The 26,540-nt window shown below is 35.4% G+C and overlaps 1 protein-coding gene across 1 annotated transcript in view; it reads right to left on the bottom strand.

The window, feature by feature from the left end:
• Positions 1 to 613: 613 nt before the first annotated feature.
• The window catches only part of LOC109092049 (transforming growth factor beta receptor type 3-like), a 106,180-nt gene continuing 80,253 nt past the window's right edge, over positions 614 to 26,540 (bottom strand). Inside the window, exons 6-16 of the mRNA XM_042725794.1 lie at positions 25,248 to 25,410; positions 23,993 to 24,140; positions 21,484 to 21,673; positions 20,678 to 20,971; positions 19,770 to 19,924; positions 18,789 to 18,935; positions 18,400 to 18,582; positions 13,109 to 13,405; positions 10,082 to 10,244; positions 6,530 to 6,637; positions 614 to 2,169 (exon numbers count right to left, since the gene is read on the bottom strand). Coding sequence (XP_042581728.1) covers positions 2,051 to 2,169; positions 6,530 to 6,637; positions 10,082 to 10,244; positions 13,109 to 13,405; positions 18,400 to 18,582; positions 18,789 to 18,935; positions 19,770 to 19,924; positions 20,678 to 20,971; positions 21,484 to 21,673; positions 23,993 to 24,140; positions 25,248 to 25,410 — 1,967 coding nt within the window. The 3' untranslated portion in view covers positions 614 to 2,050. The remainder of the gene's footprint in view (positions 2,170 to 6,529; positions 6,638 to 10,081; positions 10,245 to 13,108; positions 13,406 to 18,399; positions 18,583 to 18,788; positions 18,936 to 19,769; positions 19,925 to 20,677; positions 20,972 to 21,483; positions 21,674 to 23,992; positions 24,141 to 25,247; positions 25,411 to 26,540) is intronic.

Genomic DNA, 26,540 nt, shown 5'->3' with positions numbered 1-26,540 from the left:
TATACTTATCCATTTAAACCCACAAACATGGATACATAGAGCTTACAGTGTGACCAAACACACACTTAACAGATCTTTAAATGGCGGAGAGCTTAAAAGAGAGATAAAAACATTTGCATCATCAAAATCTATTTTATATTCCAAATATTATAGTGTTCTCATATAAAAGATAGTTGTAAAAATATATAGCTATAATAAGACATCTTATTTTGTATGTTTATGTCAGGAAATTATCAGTGAATGCAGAAATGCAGCTCACTTCAGCATTATGGACTATGTTTAGATTTAGAGAAAACACGTGACATTATATAGAAATATGCCCACAAAAATTCACAGTATGCAGATAGAATTATAGGGTGGCTCTATATATATCTCTAGAAAAAATATAACTTTATACACAAATAAATGTTTCATCTCTTTCCTCTTACAGGAGACATTTATACAAGTATATTTTACAATGAAATTAAAGTTTGAAATAAAGTACATTCTATAGGTACAGTCTGTAGCAAGCAACACACAAATAAAAAAAGCAACATTAGATACTAAAAACTAACATCTAGATGCACCGAGATTTTTACATCAGTGGGCATATACTGTGCCTAAAGCAAAAGCAAACACCACTTCCCTTCTTGCCTCATTTTATCTCATAATGCATAAACTCAAAGGTAAGGCAATTATAATGTTATGACATTCATGTAAAGTTTTGACGGTGGGATTACTCTGGCTTTGCATTCATACATTTCTTGCACTTTACAAGTGTATCTGTATGCATGTTCTACACAAAATCCCAAACTGTTAAATAAACATACACAGCAGAAATAATGATTTTTTTTTTGTTGAGAAATGTTGATTTTGTGTTCACTTTAGTGGTAGGTTAGTACCTAAACATACACACCACCGCAGGGGCTGCTGTAACACTAAAAGAGAGGAAAGTAAATGCCCATTCTTTGGCATTAGGTCATGTACATCTTTTGTGACTATGCACATCAACTCCTTCTCAACAAACGCTTATTTTGATTTTTAAATTTAAGGACAAAATATCAAAACATTACAGTCTGCTGTTTGCTGAAATCATTACTTTTTATACTAATGTTGAATAATAATGCCCAGCATTTAAAAATCACATTTTATAAAATCTATAAGTCCATTTTGAGTCATAAAATGCTTATTATTACTATTATTATTATTATTATTATCTGCAATTATCTGTACATCAGAATTTGGGTGTAAGAAAACTATTATACCACTAGTATCTACTACTTCTTATCATCTTGCGACTATCTTTTAAAAGGTCAATTCTGGGAAAGCGCTTGTGCATGTATATCTGTTAATTAATTCATATTTGCCTTTATGATTAAATCTTTAATTTTAAAATTATTTTATAAATGGTGTATAATCTTCTGATAAATATCTGGTTTTAGTTAAAGTTTTTATGGAGTTATTTCCACTTTAAATCTATGCATTTCATACAGTATTCACAGAATATACATTATTTTACAATATACATTGAAAATGCCTCTGATAAGGGCTTTTACACCATTCACTCATGGCATCTCGATCCTGAAGGCCAGTCAGAATTAAATAGAATTAAATGATTGGGTTTTTAAAACATATTGAATAGTTTATATTGATATTGGCCTATTTATTAGAGGTGTCTCAAATGTGTATGCTTGATTAGGCAAAGCACTGATCTTTGTTTGGGTGAAGATTGAGCCTTTGCGTAACCTCGCAGAGTTCTAACTGTTCCTCTAGACCGACTTCATGCCATAATGACTGGTGTAAACAGCCTTTGTTATTTTCACACGGATCTCAACCATATAAGGCAAAACAACACTCTCTTGGGGTTCGAGAAAAAAGCAACATTAAAAAACTCTCTTGGATCTTGATTCAGTTATTTCCCTCACCTCTAAACGTAGCTTTTTTCATCCATTTGGATATTCAGCCTAAACATTTCAGTTCCAAATAATGTAAAATAATAAGGCCTCAGGTTATGCTATGAAATACATAGAAAGCATACAATGCCAATGGAAGCATCATCAGTCCAGCTGCTCTATGCATTACTGTTGCTTGAACACGGTGTGCTCTGTGTGCTGCCGATGCTGTGAGCCGCGCTGCTGTTCTCAGACACCGGCTGGGACTTTGGCACCTGCTGCTTTGTTGCTGTGCCACCTGAAGAGGGAGATGGATAAAGAAGACGTTTAAAAGAGAGATACATAGAAAAAGACAGTGTTCAGATTCATGAAGAAAACAATGACTCGCACTAAATGTGACTTTCTGTGATTCAGATCTCTCAGAATGACAGAAGCTGTTAAGCCCTGAAAGCATAGTAACCCTTTCAGACATAGACAACATTTATGAGTTTTCTTTTTTTGTGTGTGTGTTTGTTCTGTTTTTTGCATTAGGTGTTCTTGTCAGATTATATTCATTTTGTGCACTGATTAGCTTCAGAATAGCTTCAGTAGCAGCAGACTGGAAAGTTTGTTAGAGATGAGAATGTTTGATTTGTACAGTATCACCATATCACCATCTTTACTCTTAAAAATAAAGGTTCTTTATCAGCATCTATGGTTCCAAGAACAACTTTTAAAATCCATGGAACTCTCCCATTGCACAAAAGGTTATTTACAGAGAACAAAGGTTCTTCAGATTACTAAAATATTCTACACACTAAGAAAAAAATATTCTTTTAAGAGCTGCTCACTGAAGGATTCTTTGGGGAACTCAGGATGTTTCTTTACAGCACTGATGCCATCTCTTATATTTTAAATATTTTATTTATAATATTTATATTTTAAATTATTTATATTTAAGTATTTATTTAAATGTAGTGCACCACCTGACATTTCGAGGAACAACAAATATTCATCCCAATACCTTAATATACTCAAAAAAAAAAAAAAAAAAAACCTTTATGGGTACAACATCTTGTCACTGGGGCAGTACCCTCAAAGGGGACACATTTGTACCTTCTTTATCCCTAAAGGGTGCATATTAGTACCGCAGAGTAGTCACACAAACCCTTAAGGTAGTAATATGTACTCTTATGGTACTATTACTGTATAAACCCTCTTGGGGTAAAGCAGATAAAAAGGTGTCCCTTTGATGGTACTGCCACAGTGACAAGCTATTTTTGCACATTTTTTCTGAGAGTGTATGCAATATTTATTATTATATATAGTAGTTTAATACTATCAAACCTACATAAACATTCATTTACACTTACAAAATTAAATGTATAAATTTCCACACGGTCACATATCTTTCTTTTCACATATCAAACAAGTCGTCAACAATTCCCCCGTCATCTTTTGTTTAAATTCGCACTGGACTTGAATTGCTTTCCCTTAAAGAAACGTGCATTGCTATATTTCAATTTGGCCAAAAAAGGCATCTAAGGAGGGTTGTATACTCAGTTTTGGAACAAGACTTAACGTCTGTCTCATTCCTCTCTCTTTGTCTTCACTGATTATTGTTCTAGATGGATATAAACATTCCTCTATCAGAGGCCTCAACTCTGAAGCAGAGCGGCAAGTAAGAATGCATGTAATTCATCTTGTAGAGAGCTTGCGCCTGACAGAGGGTTGAACAGTTTTAATCAAATTCCAGGTTTGCTTCACATACTTGCCATTTGACTAAAACACCAATATTAATAAGCACTCCGCTCTCCTACACTACATTCATCTTAAATCTCTGTAAAAACGTCTGTAAATGAATTCCACCAACCCTCTATTGTAAATTGGAAGTGTGTATATATGCGTGTGTTTCTCTTCTCAGCTCAACTGGACGTGTGTCTGCTTCCCTGTTTTAGGCCCCTCTGCTGCTAATATGTGCCAGAGATGTGCTGCCAAGAGCTCCAGCTAAAAACAGCCTATTTCCTCATCCAGCGCTGTGTACTAAACTCAGAGGCTTATCTGCCTCTGTACACCTCTATTTTACGACCAATCATCTCGCGAACGTACACAGTGACAGCGCGCAGATTAACAACATGTGTTGGTTGTATAATTATTTGAAACACTACCCCAAACAGAGATGCATTTTGGCGTATGTGTGAGAAAGAGTTTGATGGCAGCTTGTTGACCTCTTCCACTCGACCGTGTCATTTCATTGTGTAACTCCTACTCTGTGTGCACAGGGGCAACGTCCTTAACCTATCAGTGTGATCTACGACACAGATGGTGACAGGATTACAGGAGCTGTTTTCTAACAGACTCCTGCAACATTCCACACGTAGCTTTCCCTAAAGTAGAAGCATCTCTAATGTATGTTTTACAATTATGTACTCATAATCTTGCATTTATTACACATTAGTATTTTAGTGTAAAAGAGTGAAGGATGTGCATTAAGTGTGAATTGAATGTTTTACTATACTATACTATACTATGCTATGCTATGCTATGCTATGCTATGCTATGCTATGCTATGCTATTCTATGCTGTGCTATACTATACTATACCAGTGTTGTTACTGTTAGGTAAAACTACATTCTACTAAAATAAAGCTCAAATTAAATAAAATTAAGTGCTAATAAGTATTAAATTAATGTTAAATTTAAATATAAATTTAAATATATATAAAATTATTTGCTATTAAAAAAGTAAAAAACAAAATCAGTAAAAAAATAAAAGCTATTTCAAAATATTAATAAATAGTATAATACAATATAGATCATACTAAAATTAGTATGTACTATGCTACATTGTACTATGCTACACTAGGGGTTTGCAAACTGGAGTCTGGTTGACCCCCAGAAGCAGCAAGAAGGAACCAAGGTTTCCTCTATAAAAAAATAAAATAAATTAAAATAAAAAATTAAAATTAAAATACATTTAGAATTAATCCAATGGTTAGAAGAAATATGCTGTTAATTAACAAAATTAGAGCAAATTATTTCCATATAATATTTGAATCACAATTTGGCTTTAGTACAATGAAAATAAAAATGCAAAAGTATGTTATTTTTTTTTTTTATAATGTTTTGTTTTTATTATAATATTATATTATTTAGGTTTATTGTTATTGGAAAGTCTGTAACCCTTGTACTGCACTGCACTGCATAATATGGACTATTATTTGTCTTTGTGAAAGCCAAAGTAACAAGAAAAAACAGATAATAATTTTGCGGGTCTAACTGACAGAGAGAGAAGGAGGATTTTGCCTTTCATTTCACTAAAGCCTCTATCTGGCATTTTCTTGCACCTCCGTGTTTTCACATTTTTCTTTATCTTTTAGCATTTTTTTTTCATCTGACATAAGTCAATAATTTAAGCTTTTCAAAACTGAAAAGCACTTGGGGTTAACGTCAGTATCAAAAATGATTCCATATAGGGCTATTTTAGTATGATTGAATACTTTACAATACTGTGGTTTAATAGGCTTTTGGCTTGTGTGAAGTAATCAATGCCATTATGAGAAACACATGGCTGGAATGATTAGAGCTTACGCCACAACTACACTTTTTTTTCTTTTTATTTCAACATTTTACACCTGTTTCTGACTAGAAAAATCATGGTTTTGACCTTAAATGAACTTAAAGGTTAGTCAAATTCAAAAGTATGGCCCTGATCTGAGATGCCAGTATAAACAGGCACATAATAATAAACTCATTCTCTGGGGCTACCTGATCTGAGCTCTTCAGTCACTTTTAACAACAGTGAGCAGAAACACAGCTGGATAATGTCATCCCAACTGAATACCACAGGCAATATTAATACAAATTACACTGATTTATGTTTAAAAAAAAAAAAAACCTGGAATAAAAATGAAAGCTAATAAAAGCTAAACATGACTCCTTTTATGTCAAGACACGGATATATCCAAGATATACATGTTCTGAAAACCCAAAAATAGATCAAATCCAGAATGGCTTTGATCCTCAGTCAACATACTGATAGTCATCGCCCTACACAACTGCAGATTCTGGAACAGTGACTCCCTTCAATCATGTGCCATGAAACGATTGCAGGTCAACGGCACTGAGGACAGAAACATGTGGCCGGACTAGCGGGAATGCAAAAGGGAGGAAACGGGGGCTAAGAAAGCGCATGCGCTTCCTCTGGAGGGTCAACAGAGGTCAAAGGCCTGGCAACGACAGGGCAATGCAGGGAGGAGGGGCGGGTGATCTTGGCATTCAGAGGGAGGATTGTATATGTATTTTCCTGTGAGGCCTGGAGACACCCTCACAGCAGACAGGGGGAATTCCAGTCCCCTTCGGGCTATTGTACCCAAAATACTGCCGACCATCCAGCAGTCCCCCCCACCCCACCAATGCCTGAAAGAACGGAAAAGACAGATGCGCTTCTGCTGACGAACGGGATATATTTACAAGCTTGGAGTCAATATGTTATTGTTAACATATCGCTGCAGCAAAGAGAACTGGCAAGCCCTTCCGATTATTAAAAATGAGCATGTTTCCTTTCTTATTTTGACAATATGACAAATGACAATGCATAACTCTCAGTACTAATTAGTGTGATGCAGGGAATGGGAATGAAGGTCAAGGCTGTGATGTGAATTTGCAGTATTTTCTCACCTGTATGCGAGTAGATGAACCATAGAGCTCCAGTCAGAAGGGCTCCAATCACAAAGGCAGCAAAAGCAATGCCCACCACAGTTGGGGTGTCCAAGAAATATATAATGCCTGCAAGAAAAATGTTAATAAACATATTAAATTATGTCTGTTAAGCATGTAGTGGTTAACATTTCTCACTCGGTGGTTGAGGTTTCAGTACAGCAGTTTGGTGAACCGTATGGTTCTTTTATTTTTTACAAAACATTTGACTTCTAATGTCTGTGTTTTATCTTAGGATAGCGTGCATGATATGGTTCATGATGTTTAAAGGCTGTGTGGTGTAAGTGTTTGGTGGCCATGTGTTGTATAAAGTAATAGCACATGCTTTGTATGGGCTTCGCAGTGGCATCCGTGAGCAAGCCAAGCATCTCCTTGGACTCGCGCCACAAACCGAATGACTTTCAGAGCTCTAATTAGCTCTAATGATCACAGATCATCACACAGCACAATAGACCCTGTGTGGCCACCAGCTTCATAGCCTGTCTGGTCCAGCGCCAAAATCCCAAGCACAATAGAGGCTATTCTCAGAAAGAGCACCTTCAAATTTTCATCTCCTCTGACAGACTGATGACAGACCATCACTGGAGCGCTATGTAACAGCTCCCACCTCATGCTTTACCCCTTACCCTGAATTCCCACCAGAACCGTCCCCTATATCATATCTGTGCAGAAAAACATAAAGCTTGCCATCAGCATAACTGTCTTTATATATGTGTTTTTAAGGCCCGGGCAAAGAGGGAACATTAAAATGTTTGAGGAAGGTAAATGTTTTTATGGTTCTAAAATTTTACCTACCTTAAATTTTTAAAAGTATAAAAAATATATTTAATACACTAAAAAAGTGGATTCCACTGATTTTCCTGATACTGTCATTTGTGTTCCAAAATCATACTGGTTTGGAATGCAGATGATAACAGAATTTTCCATTTTGGGTGAACTATTCCTTTAAGCAAGGCAGAAAATCAGTAATAAAGTAGAATCTCAGCATGTACTGTATTTATGGCTTACAAGAGGAAGCAAAACAGAACAGAGAACAAAAGCTTGTATGTTTAGAGGATTCCTGGGAGAAACTATGTCAGCTCAAAGTTCAGAGCCAGGGATGTGGTTTACTCCGCCGTTGCCATAAGTTTGGCTGAGCTACTCCACCCACAATCCCTGTAAAGTATCTCAGAGGGAAGTAAATGAACTAGCCCTAATGAATTGGACAACATTTCTATGTAGTCACAACCGCCCAAGATCTCATCCCGAGTGTCAGAACGTATTTGTGCTGTTCTTTACTTCGCCCTTTTTTAGGGCTAGCTGGGTTTCAGAAAGGAAGTAAACTTGAGTGCAAGAACAATAAGCTTGTGTGTATTTTTTGGACAAAGATGGGACAAACTTCAACAAGATGATGTGTTTGCCTGATTCAGCAGTATAGAGCACAGAAGATCTAGAAGTAAAAATTCCATTTATTTTATTCATAGAAAAATACTGTTTTAGCAAAAACCTAAATCTATGAAGACAGCTGTTAGGTGGTGGTATATTATTTCATAGAAGCCACAAGTGACCATGGAAGTTGGAATCCAATCACACAGAGGGTCCAAAAAATCGTTGCTTATTATGTCATTCACAACGCTTCACAGAATGAGGAGTTCTTGCCTCATAAAAAAGGTTAAGTACACAAAGATATAAACCATTTTTTTTTCTCAAATCAAGTTTTTAGTACTGTTTTATCTCAGACCTGACTGGTTTGGTTTAACACTTAAATTTAGTTGTTAAACATTATTTTTTCATAAGGTTTTGGAATTCGCTACACAACTTTTAGATGTTTTGTCCTCCTGATTTGCTTTTTGTAGGAATCGGTGCTAGTGCCCGAAAGTCAGAACCAGTCTGCAGATTTTAAGCTGTCAGATTTGACAGATTTCACTGAAAACTGTGTAGTGTGTGATGGCCACATCCTCCAGCTGGACTAGTTCAGTCTGTCAGGCTATCAAATATGTTGATATGCTGATTTTTGATTTTTCATGCATCTCCTAGAAAAGTTTGTCATGTCCACAATCAATTCAAAACCAACCTAAACTTGATTAGCAGCACATCAAATTAAAATTAAGACATTTACAACCATCTAATTTAACCATCTAACCATAACGATAGGGAATTATTGTTTTCTGATCATAAATCTGTTTTTGGATGGCAACGTTTTGTTCTGCTGTGTTTTTCACAAAGCATGGCACTCCCACAAGCTGCCCTCTTTGATTTGTAGATTAAGCCAAATACTTTGGGATCCAGTCCAGAGCGGCGCTTTGAGCCTTTTTGAGAGGTTGCTTTTCTGCCATGTCTGTACAAGAGTCGTCTTTGTGTTCAAAATGAGACGCAAAGCCTGTTTTCATTACTTTTATGGCATATCTGTGTTTACCTAATCCACACCAGAGAAAATAAGCCTGGCGTTGGCAACATACACAAGCCTGTTTATAAAGAATGAGCCAACATTGGATTCATACTGAATTCAGATACAATCTGGATTCGCTCCCGATTTCCCAGGTATGTGTCATCTGCTTGCCATGTAACTGATCTTTGATTTTTTTTTTTTCACTCAGAAACAACTAAACCTACATAAGACTTGACTTGAGCCAATAAAATCCTACAGGAGTGGCAATCATTTCCCTAATCAAGTGTAACTAATAGACACATGCTCCATTTGTTACAAGCAGAATAGCAACATTGTGTTATTAAACCGGAATGATTTTCATTAAGGCTGCGAGTCAGTAAAGTTGAATCACTCTAACCGCAATAGGTAAAATAGTGCCAAGAGGAAGCGGGGAACAGAAAAAAATCAGTCATGTTCAAATTAAGTTTCTTTGTGAAACATTTAGACACCACCCTGTTGTCCTCTAGTACGCTGCACAATCTATCTATGGCAAATGCACTCTGCCGTAAAGGAGACTGCAGGTATGCAGTGCATAAGAGCCCTTTTTTAAATCACTGTCATGTTTTTTTTTTCTTATCCTCCTCTCCCCTATTCCCCTCTCACTTTATGGGAAAGGGAGGCCTTAAAGATTGTTTAAGTGAAAACAAATGCTATCCAGAATTGGAAAGCTGGTCTTTTTCCTTTCCTCTGATGCATCTATGAGTCCCTTGTCCCACATCTCTAATGAACCACATTCTGTATACTCTCAAACCAAACCACATCGAATGCACAATAAACACACACATGCAAATACACACATACTCAACACTGCCACATATTAAAAGACTCCAGATGGGAGTAATGCACCACAAAGCAAGACAAGGCCTCTGATCTGTAAATGTGACTGACACTTATACAACTTCATAAACACACATTCTCCCATGATGCTTCATTTTTGCTACGTTCTTCAAAATATCTAAGCCTAGAAAAAATAAAACAGCTTCCTCTACAACACTGAAATGACTGGAGTCTTCATCTAATGTGAATGATTTGAAATATAATTTTCAAAGGATTGATTTTTGTAGATTTTTTATTAGAATATTTATATCTATATATGCAATATTTACTTGGATGTCGTGAACTAGGTGGTTCCACAGGTATGTTAACAGTGACAGGCATGTTGTCGGAGACGACCACAATTGGCTTGGTGATGGTCTTCATCGTGCTCATCATCATGAGGAGGATGTTGTCCACACTAAGGGAAGTGCAGGCTTCATCTGGTAACATACACTACAAAGAGAGAAGCAGAAATGTTAGAACAAGATCCAGGTGTAATCTTCGGCATATGGGCACCACAATCCTCAGAGAACATCATGAACCCCACTCATGAGATAAAAGAGCTTACTATAATAAACAGGCTGCATGTCCTTTATTATGAGGAGAGGCCAGATTTTGGAATCTGCTGCAATTTGGCAAACAGAAAACAGAGATACCATTTGTTGTAAAATATTGCTGATTTGTTAACTGTACACAACAATGCAATACTGGCCTTAGATTCAGCTGGCCTGAAACACTCTCACAGTGACCCCATCAGACCATCTTTATTTTTAAGCCCTGTGATGTACAAAATTGTAACTTTGTTCTTCATAAGCATGGATTAGTGTATATAATAAGCCATTAAAGCCATTCTCTGTGTTGCAGCCATTATGCCCGAGCCAAACCGAGCACACGCTCTTTGCAGAAAAAGCACATATTTCATACACAATTATATGGTTTGACGTGTCACGTCTCTTATCCTCGTCCAGATTATGACTGAACAGTAAACATCTACAACTAAACAATGAGTCACTTTCACGATCATGTGAGGTGAGACATAAACAACCTTAATGTGCAATATGATGATTGGAGCGTCTGAAAATGCAGGAGATTAAAAGGATTATGGCTCGAAGCAAGGGAGTTAGGAAAATTTGAAAAAGGACAGTGAAGGTTGGAGATTTGTTTTTCCTCTGTGGATGGTAACTGAAGTAACCTAAGATTTACGCATCCCGCACTCACAAAGAGTGGACTGATGCTAGCAGCTGATGTAGAGTGGCCTGTGCCAAGGCAATGAATCGAAAAGCAACTCTTAGGATGGACAGCAAAATCAAACAGACTATTTAAATGAATTAAAGATTGTATTCATGTCGTCCATATAATAAAGCAATTTCTCTGAAAATACGTCCTAGGGTCAATAAGTTATCTGCGTTCCTGTGCTCTGAATTAATGAGATCTGATAACCCTGTGCAGCCTAAAATTAAACAAACATACACAGTGCAGCTAATTTGGATTTGGTTGATGATGCTGATAATGCAGTTGATTGATTTTCAATCAGATGTGAAAGCCAATACACCTACAGTTTATGTTAATCAGTTAAAACTGATTTGAATTGGAACAGTTTTATGAATTGGAACTGTGTTATCACAGGGTCATCTATAAAGATATGTATAAATAATACAAAGATATTATGTAAAAGAAAGAGAAATGCATATATGATGATAGCAAAGATGAAGGAGGTAAAGGCTATGTACCAAAACATGGTGAGCTGCCTTACTGCCTAATTAGGAAGCTTCTTTTTAAGACAGCATCATAACTGAAATGGAGGTTCATGAGTGACCCATTTGGAAAGCTCTACATAGCAGCCGCTCTAGGATATTGTTATCTTGAACATGAGAAATGCTGCAAATGTAAAAATATATTTATTTGTGCTAGCTTTTTGTTATCTTTCCAAAGTATTTCTGTAAAATCATTAACCTGAGGGGAAAAATGGGATTCACCGAAAATTTTTAATTTGCTGTTAATTTACTCATCCTAAGGCCACCAAAAATATAGGTGGCTTTTTCTTCAATAGAACATTAAGAAGATTTTTAGCTGAAAATGTGATCCTTGGTCAATCATAAAATGCAAGTCAGCCACAACTGCCACTGTGAGAGTCAAAAAAGTATATCAGGGTACAAAATACCCTAATGATTGAGGTGTTAACCCCATTGAGGTGTTATGAAGCAAAACGATCAGTATGTGCAAGAAACTGAACATTGAGGTTACTTTATTTTAAGGTCCAATTCTTGCTATTAACAAACCGTTAACTATGACTTTTGCCTCAATAAACTCCTAATTTTCTGCTTATTAATAGTTAGTAAGGTAGTTGTTAAGTTTAGGTATTTGGTAGAGAAGGGGTGTAGAATATGGTCATGCACAATATGTGCTTTATAAGTACTAATAAACAACCAATATGTTAATAATAGGCATGCTAATAATCAACTAGTTAATAGTGAGAATTGGTCCGTGTACTAAAGTTTTACCAACATTGTTTACTACATTATTACCAGTAATCCATTCAATTAAAAAAGGACAGTGAGCCAATAAACCTACAGTTTAAATTAATCAGTTAAAATTGATTTGTATTGGAACATATTTTTAGGAAGTGGAACTGTGGTATCACAGGTCATCTATTAAGATATATATAAATAATACAAAGATATTAAAGAAATGAGGAAATGCATGTATAATGATAGCAAAGTAACTTGTAAAACTTGCAAACTATTTTAGACTATTTTAAATAACCAGTTCAAAATAATGATTTATTTCATCACTCCAGACCACATGCTTTAGGGCTATGATAAATGATGTCCAGTTTCTAACACAAACCAATCATTTCACTTCATAAGGCCTCAGTATAATGTCAGGAACCCTGGGTATTAATTTTCCCTGATATGCTTTTTGTTTTTTTTTTACACTCAAGTGATGGTAGCAACTGACTTGCATTGCAGGACCAAAAATCGTCACCTATATCTTGGATGGCCTGAGGGTGAGTAAATTAACAGCAAATTTTCATTTTTTTGGGTTAAATATCCCTTTGAAGAAATGTACAGGTAGCTACAGGTAATCTTACTGTGACTAATTCTAATTATACAAACACATTATGATTATTGGTGAGTTGTACTACAAATCAACACAATACAGAAAATACTGTGATCATTTTTAAGGAAAAAAATATATTTTGGAGAGGCAAAAATAAAATTTTATAATGTAGTAGCAATTCTGTACATTCTACAAAATATTGCCTACAAAAGGCAGCTCATTAGCTTAGAGCTGCTATGTTAGATGATGGTTTCTACCTCTGGCAGGTTCATCTCCTTGTCATTTCTTCTGGTGCATAGGGACATCTCACAGTGCAGGAAGATCAGTGATACATCGAACTTTGATCTGAAGGTGAAACTGAAGCGTTTTCTGTCCATCTGAGCATGAGGGATGGGGAAATCAGCTCGCTGAGGGTAATAGCGCACAGAGTCGTCCTTAGGACATATGTTCTCTATGACAACATAGTCCGACGGTGTAAGAGGACTGGAGTCTGGAGATATGAAGCAGGTCTGGATCATGAACCCAAGGTTAGGATCGGCTTTTGTGGCTGAAATCTGCGGAGAAAGGTCACATGTCTCTGTTAATAAAGAAAAAGTCATTTTTCTGTGAGACAAAATATGTTTTTGCTGCAAAAAAATAAAAGAGAGAGACAGCAAGACAAAGAGAAAAAGAAATACTGTTTTCTTTATCTTGATTAATACTACTTTTTTGACCATTTTTCATAAATACCATCAAAAGTGATTCATATAGTAAGAGATGGATCAGCAGAGTGATGCTTAGATGCTATATATTATGTCTAGTCCTCTGGCTGACACGCCCAGTCTATCTTTTTTGATCGGTCTGAGTGAGTTTTTTTCCACCAACTCTCTCAGGCATCGATTCAAATCAGCAAATAATGTACAGAGGCTGTCAATTTGTTTTAACACGGCAGACTGTATAAAGAAACACTGTCAGAGTGGTTATTGTTCCAAGAATAACAAATTCTGATGTCAGATTTCTGTGCCTCAAACAAATCTTCAAGGATCATTCAGTGGTAAAAGTTAGGCCATCTGACAGATGACAGATAAGAGCTGCCACAAAAAAAAAAAAAACAAATAAAACATTGCATTCCATTTCCTCAACAGAGCTTTGCCAAGGAGGTGTCATACTCTGGAGAGTGGCCAAATTATTTCAGGTAGGCAGACGATGATCCTCAAACAGTACTGTGTAAGATCCATACAAAACATGCATTTTCAATTACAACAGACTGTCACACACACAGACACAAAACACAACAAAAATGGCTTACTACATTTCTGAAGTAGCTTTGTGTGATTGTGTGCATTTAAGTCGTTTTCTACTCAAAATCATGCAACACAACACAGATGCATTAGTTATATGTATAGATGTGTTTTCAGTTACACATTTGTCTTTTTGTGGTTTGAGAGCTTGACTAAAGTTCATGTTGAATATAGGAAAATGTATATGACACCCTTTCTTTTTTAAACTACTTTGTTCATTCTTTAAAGCTGCAGTCTGTAAGTTTTGCCTCTTTGTCGCCATCTCTGTTTGAGACCTGCAATTGCAGGTATTTGTGGAATTATCTTCTTTGCGTAGGATTGTGCACCGGCATGGCTCTAGCATGGATGAATCTAATGTTTTGAGGAGTATGTGTGGCTACACTGCACCAGTGTGGATACTATACTTCAGATTCTAGTCTAATCTCTAATTGCCATATCTTTTGAATTTCATATAAAGAAATTATTTCAACCCAAAAAGCAAATTATTCTTCCTTAGAACTGGTTCTCTTTAAAATACAAATCTTATGTAATCCCACATATAAAGGCTATCTGTAATCAGATGCACATTTAAAACTGGAATATAATCTAATTTCAGTCACTTACATATGTTTCATAAACACATAATCCTCTCTGGATTACAATCCGTCATCAAAATGATAAATTTAATTATTCCAGCTGCTGTGAGAAAAGGCTATAAACGATCCGCAGGATCCTCACATGTGATATAGCCTACTATCTTGGCCACCTTCTTTATGTTTACAGATGTGATGTAATGACTTGGCGGCATGCTTGAATTTCCCATGAATTCCTACCAGTACCACTCAAATTTAGAAAACATTATTATAATCTTACTGTTGTGAATCGGGCTATGGTAAGGAGATTTTTTTTTTTTTTTTCAAGTTTTAAACACAAAAAAATTAAGGACTGCAGCTCTAAGTAAACCCACTGTATAATGGTTTTGTGACAAGCTTAAGAATAAATCATTAGCTATGTTTCCATCCAAAGTTGCGAATTTTACTTGTGCGCAAAATTGGAATATCACAAAAAACATTCACAAATAAAGCACCGTTTTCATCTAGTGAGATCATCCCTTCCTGATAAACTGGTGCCAAATATCACTAAGAAAAAGGTAATTTGCTACAGTAGGAGGCTGCAGTTTCATACATAAATTACTTGAGCCTCAGAGCGCGCAGACGAAATGCAATAAACGCAGTCATGTTCTCTTGCTTTCGAAGGCGGATGCCTGCTGTTTAGGAATGCAGTCATGAAAGATGTCCTGGGATGTAATTATACCGAACCACTTAGACTATAGACTTTGGCTTAGGCATTTAAGAATGACCAAAACAACATTTCAGATGCTGTGCAGCGAGATCGGGTTAGTCCAGTTATGCCATCCCATAGCCCAAAATCACTTTACTTTGTTAATGTGCATCAAGGAATTTATTCTGTAAATGCGTTTCCACCTAGTTTGTGCACATTTTCTTATCAGATAAAAAACTATCCAACTCAGTTGAGCGCATACGTTTTTTATGCACATTTTTAGAATTTATGCACATTCTTTGGTGTTTCCATTCAGCGTTTTTTATGCAATATTCCAAAATGTGCATAAAAATATGTGGATGGAAACATAGCTAAAAGCGACGATCAGCACTGATCTGTTATTTTTCATTTGGCATATGAGCTCGAAAATCAGTGGACATATATAATGAAAAAACTATAACCCTGAAAGAGAGAGGGTTATAAACACAAAGTGAGGACCTAAGCATTTCACTCTGAGATCAAATATTGTCTGCCTTCGCCTCTTAAAACCCCACTGATTAATGACAAAAATGACATGAGCCCGGACCAGACAGAATGTAAACACACAGCAGACTCCTGACTTCTTTCACAGTGATAGACAGAAAGAGATCTATACACACGCTCACAAATTCAGGACAATGTCTGATCAGACACACAGACACCAGGCGCTTATGTTATTAGAAACATGAAACAATACACAATGAGAACCACACATTATGGTTAAAGGGTAAAAGCAGATCTTGTATTTTAAGAGCTTTTGGCAGTGACTATATTTGTGTATATGGTTTCTCCTTCAATTATTAAATTAGATTCCTAATGTGGTTACAGAACTGGAAATGGTTTTATTGAACCCCAAAGGAATCTTTTCCATCATAATGCACATACAGAAAATATGTATTAGACAATGTAATGTCCCACGGTTTCCACATATACACTTCTGTTCAAATGTTTGGGGTTAGAAAGAAATGAATACTTTTATTTAACAAGGATGCATTAAACTAATCAAAAGTGACAGCAAATGTTTGTTTTACTTTCTACTCAATTCATTAAAGAATTCTGAATAAGTTTCCACTAAAATATTACGCCGAACAACTGTTTTCAACTTTAAATAATAATAAGAGCACCAAATCAGCACAGATTTCTTAAGTAATATCATAGTATTACTGTTGTCTTTAATGCATTTCTGATCAAATATGTGGCTTTAAAGAGCATAAGAGACTTTTCAAAAACCGACGCCAAAATTTTGAGTATTTTGTACATGTAGGTGCTCATCTCTAAAACACTTCTGCGTTTAGAAAGCATGTGAGTGTGATGAGTCAACAAGCAAGGAATGTCATCTTAATCGATCAAGCCACCGCCCTTTTTCAAAATTATTCGAAAGTGCCACTCTCAGAGAAATAGCAATGATATTGTGGTCAATAAAACAAAATGCATTTGAAAATAAACATGACAATGTGTACAAAACAGCAAGTAATTGTTCAAAAGTCGGAAAAATCCTGTTTATTTTTTACATATCTGTCAATCTGTTGCTATGCTTATGCCTGAAATTCCACAATCTGTTCGGAAGCCTTCTATGTGCCTATTGGGTCGCCGGAAGGAAAAAATAAACTTAACAATATTTTAAACTTTTTTCATCCATAATCAAAGCTATAGTGTGTCGATTTGATTATTTAGAATATTACATAATTCATCATTGCCCATTTGTCATGTATAATAGGCTACACTAACCACATCTGGCACAATAAGTTAAAATTTAATTGGACAATAATGAGAAGTGGAGCTTTCATTTTGCGTTCTTATTCATAAATCAGTTGAAAATTACATGGACAGACGAGCTTACATTTGTGGAGCGATCTGGATCTGCGGTTTGTCTCATTTTATAAATCAAATTACATCGCTGAGAAAATGGATGCCAAATGACTACAAAAGCACTGCACAAAACCGTGCAGCGCCAAAAGTCGCAATAATGGTAATAATCAGTATTCAATTCACTTATATTTATGTATGGTACGTTTACTATTTCACGAAACTATCATAGTTAATGAACCCCAAGTGCCACCTATGGGCCTGTTATGTGAAGTGTAGGTTGGCGAAATGGTGACGTGAACAGACTTTTTTATATTACCATTTTTGATAATTATGCAGCATTATGAAAGTGTCTTATGCTCATAAAACCTGCATTTATTTGATCAAAAATACAGAAAAAAATTGTAATATTGTGAAATGTTATTACAATTTAAAATAATGTTTTCTGTTTTAATATTCTTTAAAATATTATTTATTTATGTGATGCAAAGTTAAAATTTCAGCATCATTACTCCAGTCTTCAGTGCATGATCCTTCAGAAATCAGTCTAATATGCTGATTTATTATCAATATTGGAAAGAGTTGTGATGTTTATTTTATTTTTATTTTTTTTTTGTAACCTGTAATACTTTTTTGGGGTTCACTGATAAATGAAAAGTTAAAAAGTACAGCATTTATTTAAAATACAGATGTTTTCTAAAAAATATAATTTTTTTCTCTTCTATCTCTGTTCTATCAGTGATATCCTTGATGAATAAAAACAATTTTATTTTTTTTAAATACTGACCTCAAGCTTTTGAACGGTAGTGTAAATTGTTATAAAAGTTCTATTTTAAATAAATACTGTTCTTTTTTTTCTTTCTTTTTTTTAATTTATCAAAGAATCCTGAAAAGGTATCACAGGTTTCCAAAACTGATAATAGCTTAAATCAGCATCGCATAAAATTTATTTTAATGTAGATTAAAATTTTGATCAAATAAATGCAGGCTTGATGACCATAAGTGACTTCTTGCAAAAATATAAAATAGTAATGCATCCAAACTTTGGACCAATAATTTATTTATTTATTTATTTATTTTTACATTGCCCCTTTTTTACATCTGAGCCCCTGCCCCTGAGGAACTCTCTGCACGTCCCTGTATATGAATATATATATGCTTACCTCCACATAGATGGGCCTGTTCTCAGTGATGGTGAGGAAGGACTGAGTGCTTGGGTAGTGAAACGGATTGTTATACAGTTCCATGTTGAAGGTAACATTGCCTAGAGATTCTACAGTGAAATCATCAGAAGGGATATCACTGTCAACTGGGGTGTCCTGGTTTTTACGGTATGTGCAGTTAAACTAAGGACAGAGAAACAGAGAGTTGAAAAATATTAATATGCATGGAAAATGACTAACTTTAGTTAATTTGACTTATTTTTTCATCACATAAACGCAGTAGGAGAAAAAAAGACTCAAAAAATGTCTTCATTTTTTATATTAAGTTTTTGGGTGAACTAATCTTGAAGTACCATTTATGTATACTACATGACATGTAAATATCATACCAAGATAGTCGCACGATGTTCGTTTTCAGGTGAAATTCTTTCTGTCACATCCGGATCTCCTGGCATTACAACATCTCCTGACTCCAGATCTTCATATTCAAAGGGCCAGCCGCTTCCATCCTTCTGTTCTGATTGGCTAATAACAATCTGTCAATCAAAGACACACTTAGTTCATGACTTCTCAATAATAAGTCAACATAAACCCAACAATTTCCTAACAATTGTACAATTTCCTCTATAAAACTCTCCTTCGAAATGACATTGTTTCACTCTGTTGCTTAGCACAGATACAGTCAAAGATAATCGAAATGCATCCTTGCCAAAGGTCTCCCAAAACAGATGAGAAAGCTGGATTTAATACATGGGAATGCACAATTTCAGCAATGCGACTCCCAAGGCAGATGAACAAAAAAAACCCATCGCAGTTCTTCTCATCGGAAAAAATATGGCAATCCATTCACATTAAATTATGAGAATCACACTTCCTTTTTTGGCTCAGAAGAGTTTGTGGGTTCAAAGGTGAAAGAGTCCTAAAGAGTGTACATTGTCTAATGGAGGTGACATTGATTCACACAAGACTTGTCAATTTGTCATAGGATTGTCATTGCAAAAACAACCTCCTTTGATGCTTTCTGGATTTTTCTCTGTGAGCCAGTACTGTGTTCTGACCATACGGGTCACATCGTTTTAATTGCCCTTGAGGTTTAGAGTTCACAGTAAAGGATAAATATTTGGGAGGTCGCCCAGTTTTTTTAATGGGTTCAAGGCTAAATGCGTTGTTAGGAATTATCACAGAAGATCAGTGTGGATGTGAATCATCCCTTTTGGGTGAAAACACACTTACAGGACCAATAAACAGAGAAAACAGAGTGTTGGAGGGAACATTGACCCTGAATACCCGCATGCATCAGACAAAGCAACGCAAACAAGGACAATTTCACAGTCAGATACTATTGATTGTATATTTGCTTTAGTACTCACTGAATTGATATAAAGGACCACTGGGCTGGGCTGGGAGGGAATTTTGGTGGTTTGGCAGCCAGACAGGGGCGTCTCCAGTATATAGTGTGTGTTGTTGGAGGTTGCTTTGCATTGGGAGTCCTGAAGAGTGATATTGGGTTTTCCCAAACCCATTGGCGAGAGGACATTAGAAAACATTAATTCAAAGGAAAAAATCTCAACCTTTGACAACATATCAAACAATATATTTTATCAGTCCTCAAGGTATTGCTGTGTAAATCTGAAAACCATTGCGTGTTTCAGTTTCTGACAGTGACAAAGAAGACTTGCAAGCTGGCCTAACTCTGCTCAAAACCATTTTGATTGTAGAATGAGGGTTTTCTCTTCCTCTGAAGTGGTCTAGTACACCACTCTTTGGTTTCTGACATCATTGCATACGGCCCACACATTCTGGGAATTTTGACACTGCATCAGCTAGATGGAAAAACAAAGTGTCTCTCACGCACCATTTCTGCACTTCTTTAACCTTTTTATATTGTTCTTACCAGTGTTAGAGAAGCTACTTTGAAACTATAGCTTATCTATAGTAGTTTAATAACACTTAATCTACAAGTTTAAACAAGTACAGTAGTACTCTACTAATAAAGGAACAAAGGAATATAAATGCATCAAAAGTGTTTAAATATTCAAATACAGCCTTCAGAATTTTAGGTTCAAGGGTTTGTTTTTGTTTGCTTGCTTTTTAAAAAATTTATATGTTAATTTAGCACAAATGCATTAAACTGATCAGATCTTGGGATTGTTACAACAAAAAAAAAATCTGTAAGCTAATGAAAAATTTAAGTAGTAGTCTCACTACTTTTAGTTAGTTACTCTGCAATACTCATTCTTACATCTCAATATTTGTGCGTAGGTTATGTTTCCTGTTACCTGTAGAGTTTCCTTGTTGATGCTGACAACCATTTTGTTCTTCTCACACTGCACATTGAATCCTACATTCGAAAGCCCCTGCTGCTCCTCGGGACCCCCAGCCTGATGATCGTGCTCCTCCATAGACGGGGTCAGAGGTGGGAATGACAGGCCCTGGCCAGCGGATGGAAGGAAGGGAAACGGGAATCTGTTCCGTGCAGAGGGATCCCGGGCGCTGGGCTTAGGAAGTGGGTTGGTGTTAAAGAGAATGGACAACTCTGGTGGGAACATTCCCTGATCCATGATCCCTAGATCTGGAAGTGACAGCAGTTGAGACTGAAACATCAATCTGACTCACAGCTTATTGTAAATGCAAATGCAAGGAAATCACACACAAAGCAAATACAGTAATAACCAGCTCACATTAGGTTGTGAATTGTATAGTTATTTTTAGCAATGCTGATTTTTTTTCTTCAGTGACTTGAGTATTCTTATCTTGTTTTCCAGTACAAAAATACCACCATATAAAAAACAACATATTAATGATTTAAAAAAAAAAAGACCTATGTCTATAAGATTTTTTTTTTTTTTTATTAAGCATTTTGCAGTTGTTTTAACACTAGCATTTTAATGTACAGTATATAAAAAAGGTCACTTCTGAAATAAATGTATCTTGTTTTGAGGATGTTTAGTGTGTGTATTGAAATCATTTTTTGCAGTGCATTCAATTCATTAGGTTTATTTATAATTAAGACATATTTACTAATTTAGCGTAATGTAACCATTTTAAGTTTATACTTTTCATATCTTCAGTTACTGCTCTTGCCTTGTTCTCTGAGGCGCAATTTGAAGTGGTTGGCAACAGGGGTGTTGGTGTAGGAAGTGACGGGTTTGAATCCATTTTCCTCTGCCCACTGGATGAGAGCCTGAGATCCTGCGGGCAGCTTCTGTTTCACCGTCTTTGACACCTGCATCAGCTTTTCTGTGTCTTCACTCAGGCTGACAGTATCTGACGTTTGAGAAGGACAGAGGGGAAAAACAAAATAACACACATTCACTTCACATGCAGAAACATAAAGGAATACAGTCAGAAGAGTTCGTTCTTTGAGTCCAGTTCAACTCCAAATTATTTTTTCTGAGACACATTTCACAACTCTTAAACAATAAGCCAAAGTTGTTCTTGTTTTCATTAACATATTTTGATCTAATACCTTATCTTATGGTCCAAATTAACATTCGCTAAGCCCCAAATGGAATTAAAGAAATGTTGGCCAGAAAAGGAATTGCAAAATAATGCATGTTTTAAATCAAATTGCAAGAATGGTAAGACATCAGTGTTTAAATGCCAAACAATGCTTACATTTTCAGTGTAAATTTACCATCAGAACTAATTCCTAATTCCTTTTTTTATGTTGAATATTTTGATTTAATATTAAAAGGGGAAAAAAAACTGAAAATGTATTTTTCAAAAAGAATTTGGCTTGATTTTTCCTAAGGTTAAAATCCTAGAAAATGGATAAAAATATTCAAGCTGTCAATAATTCTGTTTCCAACATTAAATAAAAAAATGAATGAACACAATGTACTTGGATGCATATGTCTGAGCTTATAGTTAAAAGTATGCAACATTAAAATATTCATTCATTGTCATATCGATGCAATTACATTTTTTTTTTTCAAATCACATGACATTGGTCTTTATTGCAAAACTTTTGGACCATCTGTAGTTTCGACAAAGTGAGTCATGCTGCTGTTAATCTATGACCAATTTACCAGGTTCAATTTGATTATGGTTTGATATGCATCAAATTACATAGGAATGATACGTTAGCTTCTCTTTGTTCTCTGTTGGGTGTGAAGGGCAGATAGTCCTCATTCCCAGCCATGTTTCCCACAAATGCCTCACCAGGCTGGACAATGAGTTTGAGCCAATCTGCCAACAGTAGCAGGGCTTTGATTTTACAAGGCTGTGGATCGTATCACATGCATAACTTACATTCTCCCATGCTCTAAAACACTGTAACTGATTCACTTGGACACAGACATGTTCAATCAAACAAATTCACGGAGACAGATGCTTTTCACACTACCTTAGACATTCACATAAAAATTCTCTAATGAACTTCATGACTCTTTGACTGCCAATCCACACTACCATAGCATAATGTGGGAACACTGCACCCCAATAGTTTAATTCCGAAATTCTGTGTTAACTATTGAGTCTTGGAGCATGTCTCTGAATTGCTGCCATTTAAAAATATAAACATTCTTATATAAAACTGCTGTTGTCTACTGTACTGTTTTGGTTTCTGTCTTTGTATATTCAATGAGAGATCAGTATGTGAAAGAATCACACTTTACTTGTACATTACTCTTTTCCGGCTCAGAAACACATCCATAAGTTATCATATAAACACCTTAAAACTCTTAAAAGTAATGTGACTTGTCATAATGACACTGCAGATTTTTTCTGGTAAGCAGCACTTAAAAACGCACAAATATTTAGCATTAAATTACACAGTGTGCGCAGTGGCTTTCCAAGAGCAGTGCAGTGACAGTTTCAGCGGTCTTGTGCTGCGCTATCTGAAACCAGCAGCCAGACGCTCCCATAATTCATATTCTGAAGTGCCAGGCCAATACTACAATAAAAACACTCCAAAGGCTCTGGCTGAGAAAGAAAAAAAAAAAAAAAAAAAAAAAAAAAAAAAAAAAAAAAAAAAAAAAAAAAAAAAAAAAAAAAAAAAAAAAAAACTCACTACACTCCTACTTCTGTTATTACTCCATTTCATGACAGGCCTCCAGATCTTCTAACAGTCATTGGATCAACTTGCTATCTTTTGCTCATTCTTTTGACACAGAGAAAATAAAAAATATATAGTTTACTTACTAACTATTAAAAAAAAAGTATTGATTTTTTTGATAGTAAAGACATAATGTTACAACCCTGAAAAAAGAAACTAAATTGTGGTTTTCCGACTTCATTAAGCCATATTCGAATGTGATAATAACAAGAAAGCCTTGTTGAAAATAAGAATGTTCTTTCAAAAACATAAAGAAAAATCTACATATAACAGTATTATTTATCTGATCCTTTTCTTAATTTGTTCAACAATACAGTTGGACTTTTATAACAATGTGTAATTTTATAAAAACAATCCTGCTAAAAATTATTTGCATAAAATGCAATCTTTAATCAGTATATTTGTCTTAAACTTCATCTAAACATTATAAATTAGTATGTAAAACAACAATGGAAAAAAATAGTCATGAGGGATTTGCTGTCTTTGCATTTACATTACATATTTTGCATGGAACCAATAATTGCGAAATCATACCACAATGTCCAGTTTGCCGATGACGCTGTGGGCTTTGATTACCCAATTCACTGACTTCTCACATTTCAGAAGCAACACAACGTCACGATGGAGCGGGGCGTCACCATCCAGCGGCCTTAAATCCACAATCACGTCCACCTGGAATGCACTACTCGGAGAGAAAGAAAGAGAGAGAGAGAGTGGGAATGGAAGGAAGGCCATAAGAATCTTGGAAAAATTCATCTTCAGTTTTAACATGTTTTCTGTGTCTCGCCAATTGATTAAAAATCTGGAACGCTTCCTAGAAAACAAAGCTGGACACATGTGAAACAGACCACATAACACAGTGCTGGGATCCATCATGATGCTTGCATATCTTTAGATCTGTTTTTCATTTTTGAGTCACTATTAGGCAATAATGAGTGATATTGGCGGGACAGAGAGAGTTCTACCCAGCATAGTTTTCCAAAATTAATAATATTCTAGTTCCCTAGTTTATTTCCTATTTCCAAATAAACTTTTCAGGAAACACAATGACAACCTAAAATGACAAATACAAAGCGACATGCATGCACATTTACACAAGAAAGCTAACACACCCACCCATGAGCGCACACATACACACAACATGGTACACTAAACACAGAAACACATTTATTCATAGTATGTACTTCTTTTATGTGAAATGGATGTCTGGAAAGGCCTTCAGGTGTCTTTCAACAGCAGATTAAATCATATATGCTACCATTCAAAAGTTAGGGGTTAGTAAGATTTTTGTTCATGTTTTTGAAAGATGTCTCTTATGCTGCATTTTACCTGATCAAAAATGCAATAAAAACAGTAATATTGTGAAATATGATTACAATTGAAAATAACTGGTTTCGAAAATGTTATTCATTTCTGTGATGGCAAAGCTGAATTTTTCACCAATTTTTTTCAGGATACAAATTCAGGACAAATTTTTGAATGGTAGTGTACATTAATTGTATTTAATGCAAACTAAATATGAAAGTGCAAAAGACAGCGATTTTACTTGAGTTTCAAATTGTTGTTGTAATTACAACTTCTAAGCATCCAAAATGAGTATAAACTTTTAAGAATAACCTGAACGTTTACTCATTTACACTTTACTCTGCAGGAGCCGTATTACAGAAACTTCTTAGTTTAATTCCTGACATAAGATTTAAGAAAAGAAAAAAAAAATAATAACAATGTTTGGATATTTTTGTTACACAGGAGAACAAAAAGGAATGCTGTTCAACAGTCTTCTCCTCACCTGCTGGAGTTTGGTGCCTGGAGCTCAATGATGTGGACCTCCTGGTCATGATCAGGACCTGAGAGAACACACCCTGTGGATGGCTGGGGCTGGATGTAGCTTGCCAGGTAGTTTAGAGACAGGAACTTGTTATCGATCTTACATGTTTCGGAGAAGACGGGGTCTGAAACAAATATGAGATACATTTAGGCTAAGGGCTAGAGATTTGGAGGACACAGACATGTTTGACACATTCACCACATTCACCAACAGTTAGTTACAGTCCTATAATCTTATATTTAGTATAATAGCACTGGAACATTTCACTGTTTGTATCACTTGGCTTGTCTGTATCTGCTGTGTGCCAGACCACAGCACAAGAGCAGGAATGGAAACAGAGTTTGTTGCTTTTTTCGTAGTGGTCAAACTAATTTCAATGACCACTGGTGATGCCCATACCGTAAAAGCAGGTTGGCCAAATGCCAATATCATGTCAGAATATAAACAATACTGTTCAAAGGTTTGGGGAGCGGTAGGAATTTTTTAAATGCTAAAAATATACTGTGAAATATTATTACAATTTAAAATGTTTTCTAACATTTTGTAAAATGTAAATAGTTTTCTATTTTATTATTAATGTATTATTGTTTTAAGAAAAATTATTTAAAAAAAATCCAAAAGAACAGCATTTATTTTAAATAGAAAATACATTTATAAAAAAAATAAAAAAATAAAAAAATTCTTACGGTCACTTTTAATCAGTTCAAAGCATCCTTTCTGAATAAAAGTTTTAATTTCTTTCAAACATCCAAACAAATAAATAAATTCAAATCTTACTGATTCAAAACTTTTGATCCAAAAATTAACTGTAAATAGACATTTTTCAACATTTAATTAAAACAACGATAACGACATTCTCACAAATGGCCAAATATTGGCATATTAATCCCTTATAAATTCTTATTAATCAGTGAAAACACAGTACTCTGACTGACTTGTCCAGTTGCAGAAAATAAAAAATAGTTCCCTGCAAAAAATAAACTATTCCCTGAAAAATAAATAAATAAATAAAATCCTCTCCGCTCTTGAACACTGTTTTCTTTGCTCCTGCACAAAAGAGATAATGGCTCTTCTCTTTGCCCCAGAGAAACAGAAGACAGATGCTTCCTTATTTGGCCATTACGCTTTTGGACAAAGCGCAAGGTTGTTGAGTGTGAACTCATCATGAAAAGGCTGGCATCTCATACTCTCGGCTCTTCCTGGCTCTTTGAGGTACTGGGGGAAAGAAGGTTGCCTCTTCTCTGCAGCAAACAG

Source organism: Cyprinus carpio, chromosome B6 (genome assembly GCF_018340385.1).
Source record: "Cyprinus carpio isolate SPL01 chromosome B6, ASM1834038v1, whole genome shotgun sequence".
In the NCBI taxonomy this organism is placed as follows: Eukaryota; Metazoa; Chordata; class Actinopteri; order Cypriniformes; family Cyprinidae; genus Cyprinus; species Cyprinus carpio.
Note: the sequence above shows the minus strand (reverse complement) of the source record. Positions and strands in the feature narration are given on the sequence as shown.